The sequence below is a fragment of the Polypterus senegalus genome, chromosome 2, assembly GCF_016835505.1.
Source record: "Polypterus senegalus isolate Bchr_013 chromosome 2, ASM1683550v1, whole genome shotgun sequence".
Classification (NCBI taxonomy): Eukaryota; Metazoa; Chordata; class Cladistia; order Polypteriformes; family Polypteridae; genus Polypterus; species Polypterus senegalus.
Window position 1 is genome coordinate 145,339,795 of NC_053155.1, and position 25,745 is coordinate 145,365,539.

Below are 25,745 nucleotides of genomic sequence, written 5' to 3' on the forward strand. Positions count from 1 at the left end.
TAAAAGTTTATGAATTTCAAATATACTACTATCACCATTCTTTGTTGTCTACTGACAAGGCAGAATGCCAGTCTACTCCTGGAACTCGCAACATTAGACATTAATAACTTGATAAACTTGGTAAAAGATTGGAATAAAAATTGGAATGGCCCAGTAAACTCTAGAAAACTCCTGGCAGCCTTTAGCTCCTCCCAGTCCGGATGTGACAGAGTGAGGTAAGTGTATGGTGTTTGATCAATTTTCTTTTATTTTCACATTTCTTTAAAAAAACATTATGCTCTCTGTAGAGTTACAACAACAGAAAATTATAGGCGTAAGTAATGACATTGGAGGGGCATTTAAAATCATTAATATCACGGAATATTTGGGGAAATAAAGAAGCATCAAATTGCACACCCTCTTGATGTACCAGGCAAAAGTGTAGACTAGCAGATCCCCTAGAGCCAGGATAATCTCCTTAGATAGACCTGATCAGAGCTGAGGCCTGAATGAATGTGTAACAAATGATGAGTTACATAAATACATATAAAGTTTTATAAACAAGAGGCTTATGAGGTGAGTGCACAGAGTGAGGTTTGAAGCTAAAGACCATTTTAGAAAGAATTAAAGACTTTGTCATTGTTCACAACCAGATAGAGTATTGTAGGATGTAAGAGTTGCATAGCACACACTGTGTCAAGTACAATTCAACAGGGTCCATGGTTAAGCTATGCAAGGCTCTTGTGACACCTAGCCTGCAATATTATGTGCAGTTTGGTCCAAAGACCTACAAGACTAATAGTGATTATAAAGGTGACATGATAGATGAAGCTGCTGCTGGGCAATTACAGTGGTGCTTGAAAGATTGTGCACCCTTTAGAATTTTCTGTATTTCTGCATAAATATGACCTAAAACATTTTCACTCAAGTCCTAAAAGTAGATAAAGAGAAACCAGTTAAACGAATGAGACAAAAATATTATACTTGGTCATTTATTTATTAAGGAAAATGATCGAATATTACATATTTGTGAGTGGCAAAAGTATGTGAACATTTGCTTTCAGTATCTGGTGTGACCCCTTTTTGCAGCAATAACTGCAACTAAACATTTCCAGTAACTTTTGATCATTCCTGCAACACTGGCTTGGAGGAATTTTAGCCCATTCCTCCGTACAGAACAGCTTCAACTCTGGGATGTTGGTGGGTTTTCCTCACATTAATGGCTAGCTTCAGGTCCTTCCACAACATTTCGATTGGATTAAGGTCAGGACTTTGACTTGGCCATTCCAAAACATTAACTTTTTTCTTCTTTAAAACATTCTTTGGTCCAACAACTTGTTTGCTTAGGGTCGTTGTCTTGCTGCATGACCCACCTTCTCTTGAGATTCAGTTCATGGACAGATGTCCTGACATTTTCCTTTAGAATTCAATGATATAATTCAGAATTCATTGTTCCATCAATAAAGGCAAGCCATCCTGGCCCAGATGCAGCAAAACAGGCCTAAACCATGATACTACCACCACCATGTTTCACAGATGGGATAAGGATCGCATGCTGGAATGCAGTGTTTTCCTTTCTCCAAACATAACACTTTTCATTTAATCCAAAAAGTTCTATTTTGGTCTCATCCATCCACAAAACATTCTTCCAATAGCCTTCTGGTTTGTCCACATGATCTTTAGCAAACTGCAGATGAGCAGCAATGTTTTTTTTGGAGAGCAGTGGCTTTCTCCTTGCAACCCTGCCATGCGCACCATTTTTGTTCAGTGTTCTCCTGATGGTGGACTCATGAACATGAACATTAACCAATGCGAGAGAGTTCTTCAGTTGCTTAGAAGTTACCCTGGGTCCTTTGTGACCTTGCCAACTATTACACGCCTTGCTCTTGGAGTGATCTTTGTTGTTCGACCACTCCTGGGGATGGTAACAAGAGTCTTGAATTTCCTCCATTTGTACACAGTCTGTCTGACTGTGGATTGGTGGAGTCCAAACTCTTTAGAGATGGTTTTGTAACCTTTTCCAGCCTGATGAGCATCAACAGCTCTTTTTCTGAGGTCCTCAGAAATCTCCTTTGTTCGTGCCATGATACACTTCCACAAACATGTTGTGAAGAGCAGACTTTGATAGATCCCTGTTCTTTAAATAACACAGGGTGCCCACTCACACCTGATTGTCATCCAATTGATTGAAAACACCTGACTCTAATTTCACCTTCAAACTACCTGCTAATCCTAGAGGTTCACATACTTTTGCCAATAACAAATATGTAATATTCGATCATTTTCCTCAATAAATAAATAACCAACTATAACATTTTTGTCTCATTTGTTTAACTGGTTTCTCTTTATCTACTTTTAGGACTTGAGTGAAAATCTGATGATGTTTTAGGTCATATTTATGCAGAAATATAGAATATTCTAAAGGGTTCACAAACTTTCAAGCATCACTGTACTTTGTGGGTGGATTTTACCTTTTCTACCTGTGTCCACTACAAAGTGAGGTAGTTATTTCAGGTAAGGAAGAAAGAAGTCTCAAGGTAAGGTACGAGAACTCATTTATAATGGTGCTGGTAAATGGTTACATATTTCATGTTAATTATTACAATTAAGTATAAATTTGCACATATTAAATGATCCAATAAACCTAAACAGCCCTTTTGGTCTAAGGTGAATATTAGGCTTTTTCTCCACCTTCCAAAGACATGCAGTTAGTTGAATTGTGACTCCAAACTGACCTCATAGGACTACAGATGTGCTGTGTGATGAACTGTGATCCATCCGGGATTGTTTTATGTCTTTCATCCAAAGCAACATTAATAACTTTTGACTTTTTAAAAAGTAATTTCATAAAATGTAATGGTGAATGACTAGTTTATTGAGATCAGTGCTCCCTAAAAAATAATGGTGGTAGTATTTAGGCTCACTAGAGACTTTATTTATGGCATTTTTATGGAGTCCAATTATGTAAACTTCTTAATAAAATGAACACATCTTTGCTTCACTTTTTTCTAAGAAACAAATTAAATACAGGATGTTGCAGTGGTTGTGCTTCTGCATATAACATCCAGTGTCCCAGATTCAAACTGTGTGCTCAGCTGTTTTTCCTATTGGTATCCTCTTCAAGTAATCTGGTGGATTGGGTAGTGTGTGCCTTGTGATTTACTGGTACCCTGCCCAGAGGCGTTTTCTGTCTTGTACCCAGTGCTGCTTTGATAAGCTCTGCCCACAACCCTGAGTGGATAACGTTGATTTTAAAGTGTGTTAAATTATGTATGCATATAGAATACTCTACATTATCATTTTTTTAACTCATCTGTTTATAATTTTATCTTTTAAATTAGATGACCAAGATAAAGAGGGATGGATCCCATAAATGATTGTGATTTTGATATCTATGAGGGAGTTGATTCAGAAGGCCTTATTCAGGTAAAGCCTCTCTGACATTTTTTCTTCAAGTCCAACTACAACATTTTGGTTTTAATTCCAGAAATGTTGTCATTTTAACATGCTACAGATTTTAAATGATGTTTATATTATCTTGGCAAATAATGTCCTTTGTGCTTAACATGCATCTATGTTTTATGAATAGTAGGTACTTTTTCACACCTTAATGTTTTCATTGATAAGACGCTGCTAAATGAAAGAAAATTGTTCAGGTGTTTAAATATTTTATTTGCACCTTTGTGGTTTCATTGACTGCCCTGCGGTGGGCTGGTGCCCTGCCCGGGGTTTGTTTCCTGCCTTGCGCCCTGTGTTGGCTGGGATTGGCTCCAGCAGACCCCCGTGACCCTGTAGTTAAGATATGGCGGGTTGGATAATGGATGGATGGATGGTTTCACTGACATGAAGCTACTGAGTTAAAAACATGTTTATGTTTCAAAACTTTATTTGCACCACAGTGTTTGATAAGAGGCTGCAGAGTGAGGCAATTGTAAACTTTTTAAAATCAGAGCAAGCAAAATGATAGATAGATAGATAGATAGATAGATAGATAGATAGATAGATAGATAGATAGATAGATAGATAGATAGATAGATAGATAGATAGATAGATAGATAGATAGATAGATAGATAGATAGATAGATTTCGGATGTAACACGAGGTACAGTAAGTGAATAACACTGACTTGTCATAGTTGTGTGTTGAACACTCCTGGTCTAGTACAGGGGTCCCCAATTCTGGTCCTGGTGGGTCGCAGTGGCTGTGGCTTTTCATTCAAACCCTTTTCTTAATTAGTGACCAAATTCTGCTGCATATTAAATTCTTTTGAATTAATTTTAATTGACTTGCTCTTGAAGACTCAGACCCCTTGTTTCTTTTTCCTTAGTTAGCTGCCAAACAATAATGAGATACACAATGAACCAAAACATGAGCAGCAAACTGTGTACATCCTACAATATCTGAAAATAAAGACAGATTAAGGTCTCAGGAATGCTGATCTGCTCAGGTCCCCAAAACCTTTTAATAGCACTTTTAGAAAAGAGAACATCAAAATTTTTAGAAACGAATGCTATTGCACAATAAGAGCACCATGAAGTCATTGAATTAAAGAACAGATTTAATCAACAACAAGAATCAGTGCCTAATGAAACAAATACTTTGGGTATGAAGCCTTGACTTAGTTGTTATTCTATCGGCTCATTCACTTCACATTTCATTTTTGTGAAGCAATTCAGGGAAAAAAAATCTTTAAAAAAAAGTCAATTAAAATGAAAGGAAAAGCAAAAACTGGTCACCAATTGAGGAAGGAGTAAGTATGAAAACCTGCAGGCACTGTGGACCTCCAGGAATGGAGTTGGAGACCACTGGTGTAGTGCAAGTGTTTGCTCTTATGAATTTGTACCTCAGGCTTCCAGAATTGGCTACACATGCCCTTTAAAAGCAGGATAGGAGGATGGGTGGATTGTTAAAGTAGCACAAAGGACATTTCATTATGTACAGTAGACTGAAAGGTTTACATGCATTTTTACTTCACAGAGCAACTGGAATGAAGTAGTTGACAGCTTTGATGAGATGATCCTTCAGGAAAGTCTTCTTCGTGGGATATATGCCTACGGGTTTGAAAGGCCGTCTGCTATCCAACAGCGGGCCATCATTCCGTGTATCAAGGGTAAGGCATCATGTTCTCCTTTATAATCATCCAGTTCTGTGCATAAATCACCTGCATAGTGGGATTACTCACCAACTTTTTTTTTTTTTATATTACTGAAAAACAATGGAGACATTCAAAACTGTCAGGTCCTTATCTTTCATTAAATGTTTTGAATGTTAAACAATGAGAATCTTTCTGGTTGTATTTTACTTCAGAGTGCTTTTGTGTCTAGTTTCAATTCTCCAGTTCAACAATATACAGTAATCCCTCCTTGATCACGGGGGTTGCATTCCAGAACCCCCGGCGATAGATGAAAATCCGCGAAGTAGAAACCATATGTTTGTGTGGTTATTTTTATATATTTTAAGCCCTTATAAACTCTCTCACACTGTTAACATTATTAGAGCCCTCTAGACATGAAGTAACACCCTTTAGTCAAAAGTTTAAACTGTGCTCTATGACAAGACAGAGATTACAGTTCTTTCTCACAATTAAAAGAATGCAAACATATCTTCTCTTCAAAGGAGCAGAGAATTTCAGAGGGAGAGAGCGAGATAAACAGTGCAGGATTTACGTATAAGCTACACAAGCTATAGCTTAGGGTCCCCGCCTTCTTGGGGACCCCCAAAACAAATCATATTTGGCACTTACATAGAATATCTGGACATGTCTCAAATATCTTAGGACTTTATCAAGTCTAAATCCGGCCCTGGAGATAAAAGCAAACAATCAACAAATCCATACGTGCTTTTAAGTATGCCGAAGCACCGCAAAAGCGGCATTTTGTAGAGGAGCTTCCGTATCTTCTAAGCAAACAGCCTCTGTGCAAACAGCCCCTCTGCTCACACCCCCTCCATCAGGCGTAGAGAATGTCAGAGAGGGTGAGAGAGAGAGAAAAGCAAACAATCAAGTACCGCGTGGGAAGCATATCTCATATCATTGAGGAGTTTTAGTTAATATGTAATACATGCTCTGATTGGGTAGCTTCTAAGCCATCCGCCAATAGTGTCTCTTGTATGAAATCAACTGGTCAAACAAACTGAGGAAGCATGTACTATAAATTAAAAGACCCATTGTCCGCAGAAATCCGTGAAACAGCGAAAAATCTGTGATTTATATTTAGATATGCTTACATTTAAAATTCGCGATAGAGTGAAGCCGCGAAAGTCGAAGCGCGATATAGCGAGGGATTACTGTACTAGATTGACTGGATTTTTACATCATGTCTAATGATAGGATGATGCCTCTAGATCTGCTGCAAAACTATATGCAAAAAGAAAATATATACAGTATATTTTTTATTATTATTTCCGCTGTGGAACACTGCCACTCAAATATGGGAGTTATTATCCTAAATTATTTTGTCCTACACTCATTGCATAAAAATGAACTTCCGAACAAGCTAAAAGTGCATTTGGGGTTTAATTGGTGCCACTTGGATGATTTACTGGTCATCCTTATACCAACATAAAGATCATGGTTTAATGCATGGAGTAAAAAAAAAGTACATTCATATTATTAGAAGGTGCTATTTTATTTTTTCAAAGGTCTTTCTTTTTAATAGGTTATGATGTAATTGCACAGGCTCAGTCTGGAACGGGCAAAACGGCAACGTTTGCTATAGCTGTTCTGCAAAACCTGGAGACCGATATGAAAGAAACGCAGGCTCTGGTGTTGGCTCCTACCCGGGAACTTGCACAACAGGTAAGCCATACAGGCTCTTTCTCATTTGGAACACAGTTGCTTACACACAATGATATGGTTAGCTTATATTAACTATATTCACTCAGGTGACACAGTGGTTAGAACAGCTCCAAAGACCTAATTTCAGGTTCATGTGTTGTGTGTACTTTGTACTCTGGACAGGGAACCACTCCAGCACAGAGCAAATTCTCAAACACACCCAAAACATTCATGGGGTCAATTTGGAGTTGTAAATAACTAACATACACTTCCGGTCATAATTTTTTGAACACCTCAGTTTTTCAAATTTTTCTTCAAATTTAATCTGTTGAAATGCAATGAATGACCTAAAATGGTGAATAAGTAAGCTATACACTGCCAGAGGTTTTAATATAAAGATTAGGATAGCAAAAGCTGAAAAAAAGGAAATTTCAGAATATTAAAAATGGGCCTTCTTCAGGGAACAACTAATAGGTTACAACCTGCAGTTGTTCTGAAGCAATTAAAGTAAATTAAGCCTGCGAGTTGAAGCAAATCATTTGCACAAGTGTCCCAAATTCTGTTGATTACTTAAAAATCCTCTGTCTGTCTTAAAGCAGAGTTGGAACAAACTGTGTAACTACACCCTCTCAAGTACATGTCTAGAATGTAGCAAAACCCGTACAAATAATGGAGGAACACATCCATCCATCTATTACCCCAACTACAGGGTCTGCTGGAGCCAATCCCAGCCAACACAGGGTGCAAGGTAGGAAACAAACCCCGGGCAGGGTGCCAGCCCACCTCAGGGCACACACACACATACACACTAAGCACACACTAGGGACAATTTACAATCGTCAATGTACCTAACCTGCATGTCTTTGGACTGTGGGAGGAAACCCATGCAGACACGGGGAGAACATGCAAAGAAGCGAACCCAGGTCTCCTAACTGCAAGGCACCGGCTCTACCCACTACGCCACCGTGCTGCCATGGAGGAACACACAAACCCCATATTGTGGTAATCAGACCCACAATTCAAGTTTAGTCTCCTAGAGTTGTGAGGCAGCAGTCCAACCGTGCCTCCCACAGATTCTGATTAGTAGTGTTTCTAGTTTTTTTCCTTAACCTTGGTACCTCAAATTGGCTATTTTTGTTGTGCATTAATATTCTTCTGTTTGCATCCATTTTGTTTATTTTCAGATACAAAAGGTGGTTCTCGCCCTTGGAGACTATATGGGAGCATCGTGTCATGCTTGTATTGGGGGTACAAATGTCCGCACTGAAATGCAAAAACTTCAAGCGGAAGCACCTCACGTGGTGGTTGGTACACCCGGTCGAGTTTTTGACATGCTCAACAGGCGTTACATTTGTAAGTACAGCATATACATATACTGAGTTAAAGTTCAATTATCCTAAATAATTAAAATGGATACAAACTGAGTTATCTTGTTTTATGCTTTTTTAATTTTTAAACTCCATATCTGGTGTACAATGAGGCAGATGACATGATGATTCAGCCAATCTCTTTGTAATACTTCAGTCATCCTGGACTAATTTTTTCTTTTTTTCTCTGAATTCACTGTCGTAATCTTCTTTATTTATTTATTTGATTTGTACAAAGCTATATACTGTATCCCCTGCCATTCCTTTTTATATTCTGTAAGTGCCTTGACCCTGGGAAAAGAGCTATATAAATAAAATATATTAGTATTATTATTTCATTTGTTTCCTACTTTTTGATTATTGTAGCCCCAAAATTTATCAAAATATTTGTCTTGGATGAGGCTGATGAAATGCTGAGCAGAGGATTCAAGGATCAAATCTACGAGATATTTCAGAAACTAAACTCAAATATTCAGGTACCTTACGTATAACAGTTTCATTAAGAAAGCCGCTGTGAAAATAGAATAATTTTAAATACTTGTTTATGAAAATGAAAGCTTGCTTCTGAGTTCTCACTATGAAAAAAAAAAACTTCTTTAAAAGGCATTTCAGAAATTCTTTAACAATGTCTGTTACAGATTTTCGTAGTGATTTTTTCATGAATTGCAGATTTATGTGTATAATATGGTGTTTTTTATTAAAGTCTTTGAAAAAACAATCAAGGCAGTTTGGACTATACTTTACACAGACCTCAGTGAAAATGTTTTAGAGCAAAATTATTTTGCATATGGATGTCATAATCAATTATCCCATTAAGAAAATGTAAGCAACTATTAGAAAATATGAATATTTTTAAATTAAAAGATGTCCAAATTGACAAATGAGCATTTTCAGCATTTCAACATGTTTGTGATTTGTGTCACACATTCGACTATTGTGGGATATGCTCAAGTTGTGAATGGATACAACTACAATGAGTACATGAAAACCTTCATGCAACAATTTGTTGGAATACAGATCTGTGTTTAATAGTAAGTGGGCGAACCCTGCTGAACTTCGCCTTAAGTTCAGTGAAAACACAGAAAAGTCCAGCAACTTTGACAAATGCAGCAAAATGCATTGAAGTCAATGGGGAAGGAGGAACAGAACTAGTTTTGACTGAATTATAATGGTGCGATGGTCTATGTGTGTGACTAGGGAAGCATCTGCCAGCTCTGCTGCACTGATTATTGTGGCCAAAAATGTAACGCTGAGCTGTGAGCAGCATTCCTCCCTGACGTAACATTAATAGTATTCAATATCAGAACAGTAAAGTTTCTGGCAGACACAAAGCCTGATTTCACTAAGGCTTGCCCTGCACAGATTTAATGGCAGGTACTCACCTCTCTCACATTACATTTACATTTATTTGCTTAGCAGGCACTTTATTCCAAAGCGACTTACAAAAGAGGTAAATAATCGAGTAGCATTAGGCTAGGGCCTGAAAAAGTAAACAGCATACTAAAAGTACAGTTAGGTTTTTTTTCCCCTGAATCTTTTCCTCATTCACTGCCACTACTACCTAATCAGCACAACAGTAAAGCGCATGTATTCTTTGTTCCTTCCAGTTTGCATCAACTGCACAGCACTCTGTGTAACACTTAAAGGGGTACACTCACCTATTATACAAAGGTTACATAAGTCTGTACTTTTAAGACACAATTACAGCGACATATTCCTTCTGCATTCGCATTTTGTGTTTAAATGCATTAAATAGATTTTCTGCTAATTTTTAACCCACTACTAGGATAAGAATTATATACTCGGGGTGCTGCCCTGTCCAACATTGGCTTCTACAGATCTGTGTTGTCATAGTGGCCTGATAAAGCAACATGGGGCACTGAAAAAAAAAATTGTCTAAGCCAGCCGCACAGCAAGTTTCCAGGAAAATATTCTGCAAACATGGTCACTGGTGAACACAGCATATTCACAGCAGGAACTGCTTTGGCGAATGTTGCTGATCAACACTTGTGTGCAAGGACTCCATGGCTCACAATTCCTTATGTATATCTAGAACTGTATAAGTATCTGGAGCGGTGATTCACATTTATGAGTTTCTTTTAAAAAAAGCTACCCAACACCCCCTGGATTACAGTTAGTGATTTTTGACTACAAACAAATTTAAACTCTCTATATAACCATGTAGAACACTCTCTTGAGATTTTGAAAATGTGGAATATATTTTCATTGAAACTACCAGTAGTCCTGAATTTAAAAATTAGTTGGATGGATAGGTCAATTGTATTTTTTAAAGAATTTTTTTTGTCAAAAATGTAGCATTTTTCCTCTTCTTGCAGCATAAGGAAAAAAGGATCAGCCATTAAAAATGCAATATTACTAATACAGGGGGTCCTCGGGTTACAGCACAGTTCCGTTCCTACAACAGTGATGTAACCCGAATTTTGGTCGAAACACACTCTAGCCTAAGTCACTTAGCTATCTTAACACATTTGCAAAATCATATTCTAGAAAATAAAAACACAAAATCTAAGCCTGAGAAAAAAGAAAAGGACATAAATATACTGTACTGTAGTAACAGAAAAAATGAATGTAAAAAAAATGCTTACCTTTATTCCTTCTCATGTCTCAATTATTTTTTAAGTTTTTATGGGAGTGAGTGTTGTGAACTCAAAACGTTGTATGTCGAAACGTTGTAACCCGAGGACCCCCGTAGTCATTTCTTCATTCCTTTACGTTCATTCATAAATCCTCTGATCCAGTCTCATGAAAATCAGAATGAATAGCTGTAATATGTTAGCACTAGCTGAACTTTGAGAATACAAATGTTGCACTGTTGCAAAAACAAATCTTTGTATTTTTAATAATTGGATCATATAAAAATATAGCATCAAATTTCAAAAAAGAAAATCAAAAATGCAAATTGCACTACCTCACTTTGTAAAGTATATGAGTGATCATCAGGTGGGGAATCACTGAACCCAAAAGAAATGTGGGGAACACGAATCGGGTTGTCCTGTTTAAAATAAATCACTTAAAGCAGAACAAGTGCTTTTTGGCATGGAAAAACAAAAGGTTTGAACAGAAAATAACCAAATATACCCTTTGGGCTGTTTCACTCATCTATCTTTCGCTGGTCAGGAGCTCTGTCATGCAGTGTGCTCAGTCTGAGAGTAGACCCCACCTTCTGGGGCGGGGACCAGGTTTTATAGGGGTCAGACTGGAAGGGGTGGAGTCAGTTGTCCTCAGTGGGGATCGTCTAGGCACTGTGGAGGGAAAAGGAAATGACACTATTAGCGACAGCGCCCCCTCTCATCCCAGGGTGGTGTTACATAAGTCAAATGAGCCCAAAAGGTGATCCTCTGATGCATGAGAGAGTGCATTGGAAAGACTTTATATAGTTATGTGAATGGTGTTTTTAAATTGGCAGGAATATTAAAATTGCCTTTAACAAATCTGAGACAAAAAGAAATAAGCCACATTAAACTATTACTGTAAATATTCAGTAAATTGCAAGTACTAAGAGTCTGAAATAGACTTTTGCACGTCTAGCTGTGATGCAATACAGTGATCCATTCATTCAACTTTACAAACATTTATTTTTTATTCTCCTTCTTCTTAGTCAGTATTATGCTTTATATAAGATGAAAAAGTAAGAATAATTTACACATCTACCACTCTATTGTAATCTTTGGACTTACTGTGGATAGTGACGAGTGATATTAATGTTGGTAAGCCATTGTGGACAACAACTGTACTGCCCAGGCTTACCACTTATGAATTTATCTTTACTGCTTATTGAATTCAGAGTCATGGTAAGCATGGTAAACAAACCTGTGGTTGAAAACCTGAGTAGAGATTTCAGCACTGTTTGAAAAATGTAACTAGTTTTTAATACAAAGAATATATTTTAAACAAAACTAATATTGCAAATGCATCTTTATATATTTCCCTCTGTTTTGTGCGTAGATATAAATGCAGTGTATAATAATTATCTCTACTGTCAGACCAATAAAGTTGTGCATACAGGAACATATTTATAACTTATTATTTTTAATCCAGGTTGTATTACTGTCTGCTACCATGCCTGCCGAGGTGTTGGATGTCACAAAGAAGTTCATGCGAGAACCAATTCGAATCCTTGTAAAGAAAGAAGAATTGTCCTTGGAGGGTATCAAACAGTTCTACATCAGTGTAGAAAGAGAGGTAATATTATATTATTACATGACTGATTTTGACGTGTCTATACAGTACCTAAGCAATGATTTCACTAAAGCAGAAGGAAATTATTACCATTTACAAGTTAAAAATCCAATCACATCTAACCTTCAGCTGAATTAACATATTTTTTTCAAGAACGTCTCTTGTCAACTACCCTAGGAAAAACAAATGCTCTTTTCTAGTTATTGCCGCATATTCCTCATCTCACTGCTATTAATTTTTATGCAATTCTTTTCATATCAAAAGAATACATTTCTGACATGAATCAAACATTCAGGTGAATCTCTAGGTTTTGCCACATTTCTGTTTATTAAAGTTTATCCTTGGGAAAAAATGTAGAACAGAAGGAGCCAGCCCTTGATGGTCACTGCAGTCTAACACTAATCAGGAACACACCCACCCATTTTTAGAATTGCCAAGTAATGTAACTTTAGATTGTTGAAGAAAAAGAAAATGAATCACCCAAACAAAACACAACAGAAACACTAAAACAATGTGCCACCTTCAAACAGAATAATGAGAATGACCTGGTTGGGATTTGAGTCCCACAACTCTGGTAAGGTGACAGCAGTAACTACTGCACCACCACTAACCCCACAATCTTTAGGACATTAAAAATGAATTTCTACATTGGGTGAGACTTAATCGTTATTTTTGTTTAAAAACTAGACTATTTATATAAATGGATTGAAATGTAAAATTTAGAGTACATCAGTTATCATTTGTGATTTTGAGAAGCTATGTTATCTCGGTAAGTATTCAGATACACTCAAAGAAAATATATTCAAATGAGCTTACTGTTTTTTGTCTGTTTCAGGAATGGAAACTGGACACTTTGTGTGACTTATATGAAACTCTGACAATCACACAGGCAGTGATATTTGTGAACACAAGAAGAAAAGTGGATTGGCTTACAGAAAAAATGCATGCGCGTGATTTTACAGTTTCAGCCCTGGTATGACAGCCTTCTGCTTGATTGCTTATCCACAGTACAGTATGTTTACAAAGAATTCTGTATTAAAAGAAGGAGGTAGATAATGTTATTTATTTACAAACACCATTCACAACATGTCACAGTTCCACTTTATATCTTATGTAAAAGTCTGCAGTTTTTCCTCACGTATGTTATTGTCAAGCAAGAAAAATAATTTTTAGTCTCAAAATGTAATGGCCTCCAGTGTGCTTAGTGTTATAACTTTGTATGAGATCAGGTCATCTAAACCAATAAGCTACCCAGTTCTATTCACTTAATATCTTCAAAATAACCAGGTCAAGTTTTAAAGGTCCACAAAACACCATTCTCGTAATCTTTGTGAAGAAAACCTTTTTTCATTAACCAGTGTCCGTCTCTGTCCCAGTGTTCTGATTGATGAGCTTTAAAGTTAACTCTTAATCTCCATAGTTCAACTCCTTCAAGTCTCTCCTCATAGCTCATATCACTCAGTCCCGGAATCGGGTTAGTTAATCACCCTGGACTTTCACTTTTTTGTAATACGGAGACTAAAACTGTATACAGTATCCCAGATGGGGCTTCACAAATGCTTAATCATAACCTCCAATGACTTCTTTGCTTCACATTGTGCTATATAATACAACATCCTATTAACCTTCTTGACCTCTTCCATAAACTGTCCTGCTCATAAAGTGTATTTAAATTCAACTTTTACTTCCTACATGTAATAATGTATATTAAATTCCATCTTCCAATAACCTAGCTAGAAAGATCATAACTTAGATCACCCCCTAGAGCTGCATGAGCAGTTTAGTATCTACTTGTTAAATTGCTTACAAACTACATAGGCAGGCTTAGTGAGTACAATGTTGAAATATACACCAAAGGACTTGTCACTGTGTGCTCCAGAGCACATCTCTTAAACCACCAGTTTTTAAAAAATGTACAAGTAAGCAATTTTTAAAATAGCTCTGTACATGTAAAGCACGGGCAATAGTCTTCACTGCAAAATGATACATTATTAAATGTCGCTTAGCCATGGGATAAAAATGCCTTTTATTAGCACCACACTTTGTGGTGCTTCCCTAGTACTTGAAATTTTAATTTCTGACTCATTATTTCGCTCATGGAACCTTGTTAATGTTTAGGTGTGCGTTTTTATTTATAACAGCATGGTGATATGGATCAAAAAGAACGGGATCTTATTATGAGAGAATTCCGATCTGGTTCCAGTCGAGTCCTCATTACGACTGATTTGCTGGTAAATAAAATTTTACCTTTTTGCTTTTTAAGTTAGTCATCCATTGGTGCATGAGAATGATTTTTTCCACCTGTTGAAATTAATGACCATACAGATGCCAAATTTCAACCTAACTGAAAATAACCAGCCTCTTACATTGTATGGGTGGAGTGGTGGCTCTGAGGCTAGGGATCTGTGCCTAAAATCGGAAGGTTGCCAGTTTGAATTCTGTAAAATGCCAGAAGTGACGCTACTCCACTGGGCCCTTGAGCAGTGGCGTAGCGTAGTGGGGGCGGCACTTTTAGGGGGCGGCAAAGAATTACTGTATATTTTAGTCTTTTAAATTGAAATAGCTAAATAAGGGGGCGGTGAAATTTTCCTCCGCCCCGGGCAGCTGACACCCACGCTACGCCACTGTCCTTGAGCAAGGCCCTTAACCTGCAATTGCTTCATCTTGGGTATTACATTAATCTGCAACCAGGTCCTCCAATTTACAAGGAAAACGTGAGGGTTGGTGGCAGAGTTGGCACTCTAGCCACCATAAAAAAACCTGTTCCAGTGGTGTCACCCGCTGTACTCGGGTCTGAATCCAGGTGATTCATCATGTGGTGGGTGCGGCAACGCCCTATCAGCACATGCTCCCAACCTCTCTCTCCTCTTCCTTTGTGTTGCTCCTGGCCTGCTGCTGTTTCAGGCGTTCTCTGCTAATACATCTACCAGAATTGGCATTTTAGACACCTTTACCAGATTACCTGAATGTAAAAGAAATATATCAGAGGTATACTTTGAAAGAAAAATGGATTCTCAGGAGTATATTCCAATGCTAGATTTCATAGTCTATTGATATATTACTTTTGTGTTAAACACAGGACTTTAAAAATAAAAAATCTTCAAATGCAAATCCTTGTAAATTAAACAGTCAGTTAACATAATACTCAGTATAGCCTTAATGAGAGTAAAGTATGCTAGCTTGAATTGCTCCTATTATTATCAAAAGCATCACTATTATAGGCAGTGTAAGCTACAGCTATGACATTTAGGATTGAAAACTGAAAGGTTGCTGGTTTCAGTCCTCACATATCACCCACTGTACTGTTCAGTATGTCAGTTTAACAAACTGTACTCAAACACTGGTATATTTGAAAACAGCAGTCACAATTTCATGTTCTTTTCAAGAAATGGGAATTGTTCCACAACTTTCTTTATTTAGGATTATAATATTGATTTTGATATAATATTTTGATTTAATGTAAGAGATACCTTGCATCAATAAATATTCTGCTCTTAAACTATCTTTCTATATTTTACTATTAAAGTGGGGCTTTCAAATATTTTTTGTATCACTTGGCACAATACATAATGTAAAACTAGATGAGCCTGCAGAAAGCAGTAGGGCTCACTACTAAGTGTAATAAACATGTCTTTGGGATTAAGTCAAGAAATTTGAGTTTCTCGGAAGTTAACTCCCTTAGAATAGGGGAGAACATGCAATGTCCACACAGACAATGAAAGAAGTTCAGTTCATAGAGCTGGAAGACAAACATATTAAATCTTTTATTACTATACCTCCCTGTTCCATAAACAATTACATATTACTTTTAAAACTGAAATTTTCCTGGTGTTTCTTGGCCACAGAATTCCACGAAATATGTTATATGAAAAGCTTATATTGTATTGTTGTTACATCTCTCTATTAATAATAAACGATAAGACGCAACTTTCTCAGAGAGACATTTTCAGTTCCCGTGAGACGAGACCTTGTGCCAAGAGATTGCCCGGGGCCGGAAATAAAAAAACAGAGTATATGAGAAAGTAGAATAACGTAAAGAATTCAAAAACGTTGGCAGATACACATGCAGAGCAGGTTAGAGATAATGGAAGTACGAAAATTCAAAAGTCCCAAAAAAATCATAGTAAAGATTGCATTAGTGCAAACAAACGGAAATTATTACTCTGTGTAATAACGGAACAGCGAAAAGAGATTGAATATATTGTTCAGATTTAAATTTTAAGTTGGAGACTTGTAGATCGCCTAATTCATGATGCCATCAGGGAAAAGTAGTGTTTCTTCCTAATGAAGAGGTGTATCTGCGAGAATTAAAGGATTTGTTGTTTGGTAAAAGTGAAATCCCGTGAAAGAAAATTTCAAGCCCCGTGAGACAAGACCTAATGCCAAGAGATTTGGAAAAGTCCTGCCCACATCTAAAACATTTACAACCATGAAAAAGGTTCAATCATTTCTCATTTGTGTGAATGCTACAGTCAGACACAGTTCGTGTAGAGAGAAATAACCGATATTCATTCACGGGCAGATACGTTACACTGTTACAATGTAATTCCAAACACAAAATCAAAATTCAATGCAATATTGACGGAAAGGTAAAAGCGAAAAGAGATTGAATATATGGACATAAGTGATCTGACAGAAGTATGTAGATATTGTTTGGCTTTAAACTTGAAGTCAGAGACTTGTAGATCATCTATTTTGTGTTGCCATCAGGGAAAAGTACAGTTTCTTCCCAATGAAGAGGCCTATCCATGAGAATTAAAAGTTTCGTTGTTTGGGGAAAGTGAAATCTACATACGCAAGTGGCAGAGACACAAAGTTGCTGCCATGTAAAGCAGGCAGGGGGGTGGGCAAGCGAAGCCCCCTAGTGTGTGTGTGTATATATATATATACTGCTCAAAAGAATTAAAGGAACACTTTTTAATCAGAGTATAGCATAAAGTCAATGAAACTTATGGGATATCAATCTGGTCAGTTAAGTAGCAGAGGGGGTTGTTAATCAGTTTCAGCTGCTGTGGTGTTAATGAAATTAACAACAGATGCACTAGAGGGGCAACAAGGAGATGACCCCCAAAACAGGATGAGAGCAGGTTCACCCTGAGCACATGACAGAAGTGAAAGGGTCTGGAGAAGCCATGGAGAACATTATGCTGCCTGTAACATCATTCAGCATGAGCAGTTTGGTGGTGGGTTAATGATTGTCTGGGGAGGTATATGCATGGAGGGTCACACAGACCGCTACAGGCTTGACAAAGGCACCTTGGCTGCCATTAGGTATCAGGATGAAATCCTTGGACCCATTGTCAGACCCTATGCTGGTACAGTGGCTCCTGGTGCACGACAATTCCTGGCCTCATGTGGTGAGAGTATGCAGGCAGTTCCTGGATGATGAAGGAATTGATACCATTGACTGGCCACCACACTTTCCTGACCTAAATCCAATAGAACACCTCTGGGACATTATGTTTTGGTCCATCCAATGCCACCAGGTTGCACCTCAGACTGTCCAGGAGCTCAGTGATGTCCTGGTCCAGATCTGGGAGGAGATCCCCCACAACACCATCTGTCATCTCATTAGAAGCATGCACCGATGTTGTCAGGCATGTATACAAGAACACAGGGGCCATACAAAGTGGTGTGTACAATTTTGAGCTGCTGCAATTAAATTTTGGCAAAATGGACTAGCCTGCCACATAATTTTTTCATTCTGATTTTTGGGGCATCTTTGAATTCAGGGCTCTGTAGGTTCAAAATTTTATTTCCATCAAACGATGTGGCATCCTTTCGTTCCTAACACATTACCCAGTCTATATCAGTATAGATATCCAGGAGGATTTCTTTTTCCCATTGAGATCTGATGTGTTTTCAAAGTGTTCCTTTAATTTCTTTGAGCAGTATATATATATATATATATATATATATATATATATATATATATAGTAGTAGTAGATAGGGGGCGCTCTCGCTCCCTTGAACCACTGTCCACAACTCCAAACACCAGGTAAAAGTCCTCATATCGACTTTATTCAATTGCCACAGTGTACAAAGCACACTCTCCTTCACAATACTCATAAATCACAAATACTACACAATAAATCAATCCTCCACTCCCAGACGCGTTGCCACCCTTCCACCCAGCTCAGCTCGCCGTCTGGGAGCTCTCACTGTCCTTTTATATCTCCTGACCCGGAAGTGTTCCCAATCCCCAGTCCATGTGATTCTCAATCACTTCCGGGTCAGGTAAAAGTTCTTTTCTTCAACCCGGAAGCCCGTCGCTCTTCCTATGACGAACTTCCGGGTCATAGGGCACGAAGAAGTCCTCAGTCCTCCCTGCAGCTCCCTCTTCTCTTGTAGCCCCCATGGCATCCAGCAGGGCTGTGCATAAAAACCACATTGTCCATAATGCCCTGCTGGTCTTCTGGGGACCTCCATGCTGCAAGGAGGGCTCCACCTGGCGGCTTGGGGGTATTGGCCGGGATAAACGGCCGGCCATCCTCCATAATACACACACACACACACACACACACACACACACACATACACGTTTAGCTAAAAAAAGCATTTCAGTGTCACACAGGTATTTGTATTATCCAGCTGTATAGTGTATATATTTGGGTTAGTGATATACACACAACAAATATAACCATTTTAAATGGAGCACAGTCACAAAACAAATATAAACAAAAATTTTTTGCAAACGGATAAGCCACTGGTAGAGTCAACTAGGTGTACAGTATAGCAGTGTGGAGTAACCGGCTGAGATCATTGCATAACAATGACCCCTGGTGACTGGAATGCAGAAGTGCTGTCAATCTGCCATTTCAGCTTGTTTCTGGGTAATAAACACATCAGTTAATATTTATTAAGTATTTTGTTAAAGTGTTTATTAGTTGCAAATGAGCATTTCTTTCTACATTTAGCAATCTGATTGTACTGCACTGTACAACTACCTAAATCATAGGGTAAAACTATTTCAATTACTTCATATACGTCAATAAAAACATTGGACATAAATATTTCTAAATAACTAAGATATAATGAAATATTGTCCACCAAATCTGAGCAGACTATAGTCTACTATACAAACACAGGACTGGACCCAGCTTTTAGGTGAAGTAGGTGGTCACCTGGGGCAGTAAAAGCTTGGGGTGACAGCAATTTTTTTTTTACTTTATAATGCTAATATTGAGATACTACACTAAGGGAGATTCCCCCATTCTTGCCGTAATATAGGTTTCTCAGTGTGTTGAAACATCAAGGGGATCCACCAAATGCACAAAAGTAATTTATCAGTTGAATGGTAGGGAATAAAAATACATTTTATTTTTATTTTGCTCATTTTATTACAAACTTTTGAGTTTCACTTCAGCAATAAAAAAAGGACAATAATTTTTTTTTTATTTTATTATGTAGGAAATTCTCAAGAGTAATAAGAAGCAATTAATTTGCACATATTTCTTCTGTTAATTTCCTGTCATCTAGTTATATGATGTTAGGGCATTTCAGAAACAATTGTAAAATATCTAGTTATTGCCAAAAAGATATACTTTAATTATTGCCATATTTATAGCCCTGATAAGTTCAATATCCACAAAGAGGAGTTGTAACACTGTAGAACAGTGACAGCATCCTCTTTCTATTATATAAAAAAAATCCAGGGATGAGATGAGACTTTTTAGCCTGGGACGAGACGTGACTTTTTCAGAGAAGTACATTCAAGTCCCGTGAGATGACACCTTGTGCCAAGAGATTTAACCATGCCCAGGGCCGGAAATAAAAGACAAAAAGAGTAGATGACAAAGTAGAACATCATATAGTGGTTCCAAAATGTTGGCAAAATACACATGCAGAGCAGGTTAGAGATAATGAAACTACTAAAATTCAAAAAAGTCTCAAAAAATGATTGTTTGCTAATGCGATCTTTACTAACAGAAATTATTACTCGGTGAAATAACGGAACAGTGAAAAGAGATCTAATATATTGTTCAGATTTAAACTTTAAGTCAGAGACTTGTAGATCATCTAATTCGTGTTGACATCAGGGAAAAGTAGAGTGGCAGAGACGAGAAGTGGCTGGCACATACCGCAGGCTGGAGGGTTGGCAAGCGAAGACAGCAGGGGGCAAAGCCCCCTAGTTAATTTAAAATGTTTTTTATTTCTGGTTATTACCTAGGACGTCACAAAGCACACTTTGGTGCTAATGTTTACTGTTTTAGGAGAATACACAAATACATCCATAACCATAAAAAGTAAACCATAATTTTGCATTTCTATTTGTAAAGTGTCACAGTGTTTCACATCTAATGTGACTTAAGACATATTGCACAATCTGGTGCCAATTGATGCTGTTTCACAAGCAATTAACAAGAAATAAGTCATAAAAGGCAGCAGGAATGATGGCACTGCAGCCTCGCAACAAGGAGCCCTGTGTTAATATTCTAGGTGGTTCTAAGGTGGAGTTTCCTCCTATAGTCCCTAGATATACAGGTTAGGTGAACTGGTGTTGCTAATGTGGCCCATTTGTGTATTTTCATCAGAGATGGACTGGCACCCTGACCAAGTGTTGTTCATGACTTGTGTTCAGTGACTGCTATGTTAGGCTCCAGCTGCCCCAAAACCCTACCCTGGATAAGTGAGTTAGGAAAATGGAATGAAATAAAAAAAAACACCTCAAAGAGATGAATTTGGAACGTGTTATCAAGATTTTGTCTAAAATATATTTCTTATTTCTTGAAGGCAAGAGGGATTGATGTTCAGCAAGTGTCATTAGTCATTAACTATGATCTCCCAACTAACAGAGAAACCTACATCCATAGGTGAGTTACTTAACACTTGTTAAGTAAGATGATGGTAACAAAGTCCTGCTTGTGTACTTGTCAGAAAACTGAAACAAATTACAATATCATCAAAAATGTGTGCAAAAAAAAAAAAATCTACTAAAATTATGTTGTGTTTATTTTGGTCAGAGAAAGGTTTTATTTCACAATTTCATATAACCAGTCAATGCATTTCTGCAGCATCGTGAGTGTATAGGTTCATTAGCACACTCCACATATGGTTGTTTCAGGGTATAAACTACTAAATCACATAGAAAGGTGTGCATGGTGGGTTTTATTAATCCAATTTTTTTTGCTATACATATTTTCCTGCATTTTGGCGCACGCATATTTTTTGGCTTAAATCCATGTAAAGCTTTATAAATGAGATCCTTGGTGTTATAATTACAGTCTGAGGTGTACAGGGTGAAGAGAGAAGGAAACAGGAGTATTCCTTGTGCATCAGTGTTGTGTGACTATAGGCAGGCCAAAAGACGACCACTTATGTGAATGGAAAATGAGAAGGTATGGTTTCAGTGACGTGAGCAGCACACTTATGGGACACTGGAGTAGAAAAGCATACTGGTGTTGGAAAAATCCTGATTCAAATAAAATGAAGAATAACATGGTGAAAACTGTATGAACTAATATATTAATTTTCGTTGGGGGTGAACAGTGCAGTCGTGGGGTGGTGGTGTAATGGTTTAGGTTATCAAATATGGTGTTATCAAATGGTGTTTTTTTGGTGACAAACTGGACCTTGTTAGGACAAAAGTTGTGGCAACATTGTACCAAACAGTGAATGTGTAATGACACAAGTGGCAACTGTAATATTTTGATAATGTTTTCCCAGTGTTTGTATGACAAGTACCACCATTTTAGGTACTGGTTACTTGGCAAGACCAATTAGTGACCAATCTAATTATGGCTGCAGTGCCTTCAGTGAAAGAAGAAAAAAAAAATATCAAACTTTTGAATGAAATACTTCAAATAATGGTGTAATTATAACTCCAGTGTTTTTGATGAAACCGATTTAATTTTCCTAGCATGATCAGGTCTAGATATGAGTTTAGACCAAGAGTTCCCAAACTTTTTTCGGCCGCAGACCCCTTTACCAAAAACTTTTAAAACCATCGACCCCCTAGTCATTTACTTTACTTACTCAAATTAATAAATTTGCACAGTACTTGATATTAAATATTTCACTAGATATCAAACTTTTCATTTTAATCACATGTAATTAATGGTTGAAAAAGATAAAAGGACTATGGAATACGGCATTATCTTGCGCAACATTTAATATCGAAACCTGCACTAATGAAAATTAAAGCAGAAAGTTTTTTTACATTTTTGACATTTATGAAATAAATATGGAAATTCAAAATAAGTACAAATAGTCCAAGCTGTAGTGTCTGCATGTATTTTTGGTTCAGTCATATTATTTTCTGAAAAAATAAAAACTTTTATTAACAAACAATTTCAACAGCCCCTGTGATTAAAAAAAAAAACAAAACAAAAGCAATAAAGTATGTACTTACTTGAAACAGAAGGTTTTTGTTCAAACTCAAATAAATAAACTGTGTCCTCTGATTTTCTTTTTTGTAGTACTGCTCCTCAATAAATAATTATATTCAAAGTTCAAATCACAAATAAGTACATGTCACATCAAACGAACCCATTTCTAGTGTTTTATGAAAGCAGGACCGTACAAGACTGATAGATTCTGCTAATATCCGTCGTCTCGTCCCACCGCAAGCAAGTGCACACAGGCAGCGGTTTTTCAAGTGCGCACTTGCTTTGATACGTTCGATAAGACAACGCACAGACATGTTTGTGCTACGTGTAATTTCATGCATTCTTACGTGTGACTCCTTTAATGACACATTTTACCTTATTGTTTGCAATTTTGGTATGTAATGTGTTTTTATCAAAAAAGTGTTTTTTTGAATTATTTAATTAGGTACCTATTGGAATCATAGATATTTTAAAGTAACAAACAAATAGCAGTAATAAGGGGGTCTATTTTTGCTGTCGTCGACCTCCAAATTTTTTTATTGAAACTATCGACCCCTAGAAAGTTCAAATCGACCCCAGGGGGTCAATATCGACCACTTTGGGAACTCTTGGTTTAGACACTAGATAAAGAAATTTGTACATTTTATTATAAAATCTGTTATTGCGGTCATTTGAAAAATAATTTAAAAATGAGTTTTACAAAGTGTAATGTTTACAGAAACTTTCTGTTGCATCCGTAAATCAATAAATCTTTCTGCAATCTTTTTTTTTTTATAAATAAAAACCCACAACATTTCCTTAGGGTGCCAAAACAAAATTGCCTGGAAAGATAAATATAATTCTTGTTTTCTTTACTAACAATACATGAGTGGTAAGCCCCTTGTCAAAGGCTTTTATTGCAAACACATATCAATTATTATTTATTCAATTATGGTGCCCCCTTGTAACCACATCTGGGAAAGAATAGTTTATTAATAATCAGGTAGTATTGCTTTCATTCAGATTTCTTCAGATAACTAATTAATCAAAGTTAACTGTTTCCCCTCAGAATTGGTCGTGGAGGTCGATTTGGAAGAAAAGGAGTTGCAATAAATTTTGTGACAGAGGAGGATAAGCGCTTTCTGCATGATATCGAGATGTTCTACAACACTGCTGTTGAAGAAATGCCAATGAATGTAGCTGACCTCATATAAATATTAACTATTAGATTTTAAAACTTTACTGAAACAAATAATTAAATTACGGAAAACCAGGGAAAATATCTCATTTCAAATACTGGGGATAGACTTAAGTCTTTTTTTTTTTATTTCATACAAGAATGTACATTTAGGTATATAATATAAAATCTAACAGGAAAAAAAATGTATAAATCTTTTTTAAACTTGATTTTCCGGCAGAATTTCTGTACAGTGAATACTTTACATAATAAATATCAGTTTACGCTGTTTGTATTATTTTGTAATTTTTACTTTAAGTGTGATTTATTCTAAGATAAGTAAATGAAAAAAGTAACCAGTAATATTGTATCTATGAACAAAATCACTGACTTTTATACATTAACCTCATGTTATTCTATTACTCTTTGTGTGACTTTACAAGTAGTGTAACCTTTATAGCTAGATTTGTACTTTCTCTGATGTAAATACTTCCTGGAGCCTTCAAAAACTGATTCATTTATGTGTCTGTTCTCTGAAAAAGTATGCTGGTTTTTACTGGGTAGCTTCTACAAACCTATTTTACAAAAGCAGTGCACACACAAGTTATTTCCTACTGTAGGGCTTCTTAAACGGTTAGTCGAGGGTTGCCGCAGTTAAATTGCTAGTCGCTGTTGTTCTTATTGGGAATCGGTCACTGATGACTTGCAAAGTGTGTTGTGCAGGTGGATTATTAAGTAATTGACATTGCTCTATCATCCTCAATCTTCCCCACTACCAACAGTTTGCTCCAAACCTGAAAGAGTGTCAGAGATACTCTAAGCCTGAACACCCATACCCCTGCTTTGAATACTGGCAGCATTTCTCGCTTGGGGGTGGCACTCCCCCAACTCCAGTGATCATCCTCAATTCCTCCACAGCTCTGACGAGTGGATACTCCACTGAGGACAACCTCCATGCTTTGACGATTGTCCACAGTTCTCCAGGGTATTGCCATCTCTGCATTAATTGATTTGGAATGGACCGTGGAAAAACTAATTATGCTACATTTTCACATTTTTCCTTTGCAGTGTGGACAGTAATTACTTAATTTTATACCAATCCTTTGCTATTTGCATTTACCTTATCTGAACATTATTTTGTTATGTCTTCATCCAAAGTTCACTAACCCTTTATATTCTGAATCTGCATTGGAAACTCTGAAGAGATTCCCCAGGACGCCATCTGCCATCTCATTAGGAGCATGCCTAGATGTACTAACAAGAAAATTCTTTATACTTGTGCAATCCAGTCCTGTAAATTCCTAGCAATCCCCAACTCAGCATGTAGTTGCTTCCATATTACTGGAACCTTTCATGGTAGGAAATTTGATAGGTGGATATGCGAAATAGGCAAGACGTCCTCAAATTTTGCTTATTAAAAATAGCAAAAACCATCCATCCATCTTCTTCTGCTTATCCGAGGTCAGGTCATGGGGGCAGCAGCTTGAGCAGGGATGCCCAGAATTCCCTCTCCCCGGCCACTTCTTCTAGCTCTTCCGGGTGAAATTCTGAGGCGTTCCCAGGACAGTCTCTGACCATAAAGCAGTATTTTTCACTGTCTCACTGCCTTCCCTCCTCTTAAAAATATCTGTCCCTCTATCCTTTCTGATCTTTTACTGTCTACACCTATTCTGTCAACACTAGATAGTCTTGTTGACCACTATAACTCAGCCCTTCATTCAGCATTAAATAAAATAGCTCCTTTAAAACATAAGGTTTCCTTTAAACGTTCAGCTCCTTGGTATAATTCAGAATTACGATCTATGAAAGCAGCTGGCTGACGCCTCGAGAGAATGTCACGTAAAACTGGCCCCACTGTGAACATCCAGGCTTTCTCTGACCACCAAAGAGCTTACAGAGAAGCACTTACCGCTGCCAAGAACACCCACTATGGCAGAATA

General features: G+C 37.2%; 1 protein-coding gene across 1 annotated transcript; it reads left to right on the forward strand.

Annotated features, from left to right (window-relative positions):
• Positions 1–3,339: 3,339 nt before the first annotated feature.
• Positions 3,340–23,842, forward strand: LOC120524420 (eukaryotic initiation factor 4A-II-like). Its single transcript, XM_039746274.1, has 10 exons — positions 3,340–3,405; positions 4,957–5,089; positions 6,636–6,775; positions 7,939–8,107; positions 8,488–8,597; positions 12,181–12,324; positions 13,157–13,294; positions 14,463–14,552; positions 21,055–21,134; positions 23,698–23,842. The coding sequence occupies exons 1-10, from the start codon at positions 3,340–3,342 to the stop codon at positions 23,840–23,842; spliced, it is 1,215 nt and encodes a 404-aa protein (XP_039602208.1).
• The last annotated feature ends 1,903 nt before the right edge of the window (positions 23,843–25,745 follow it).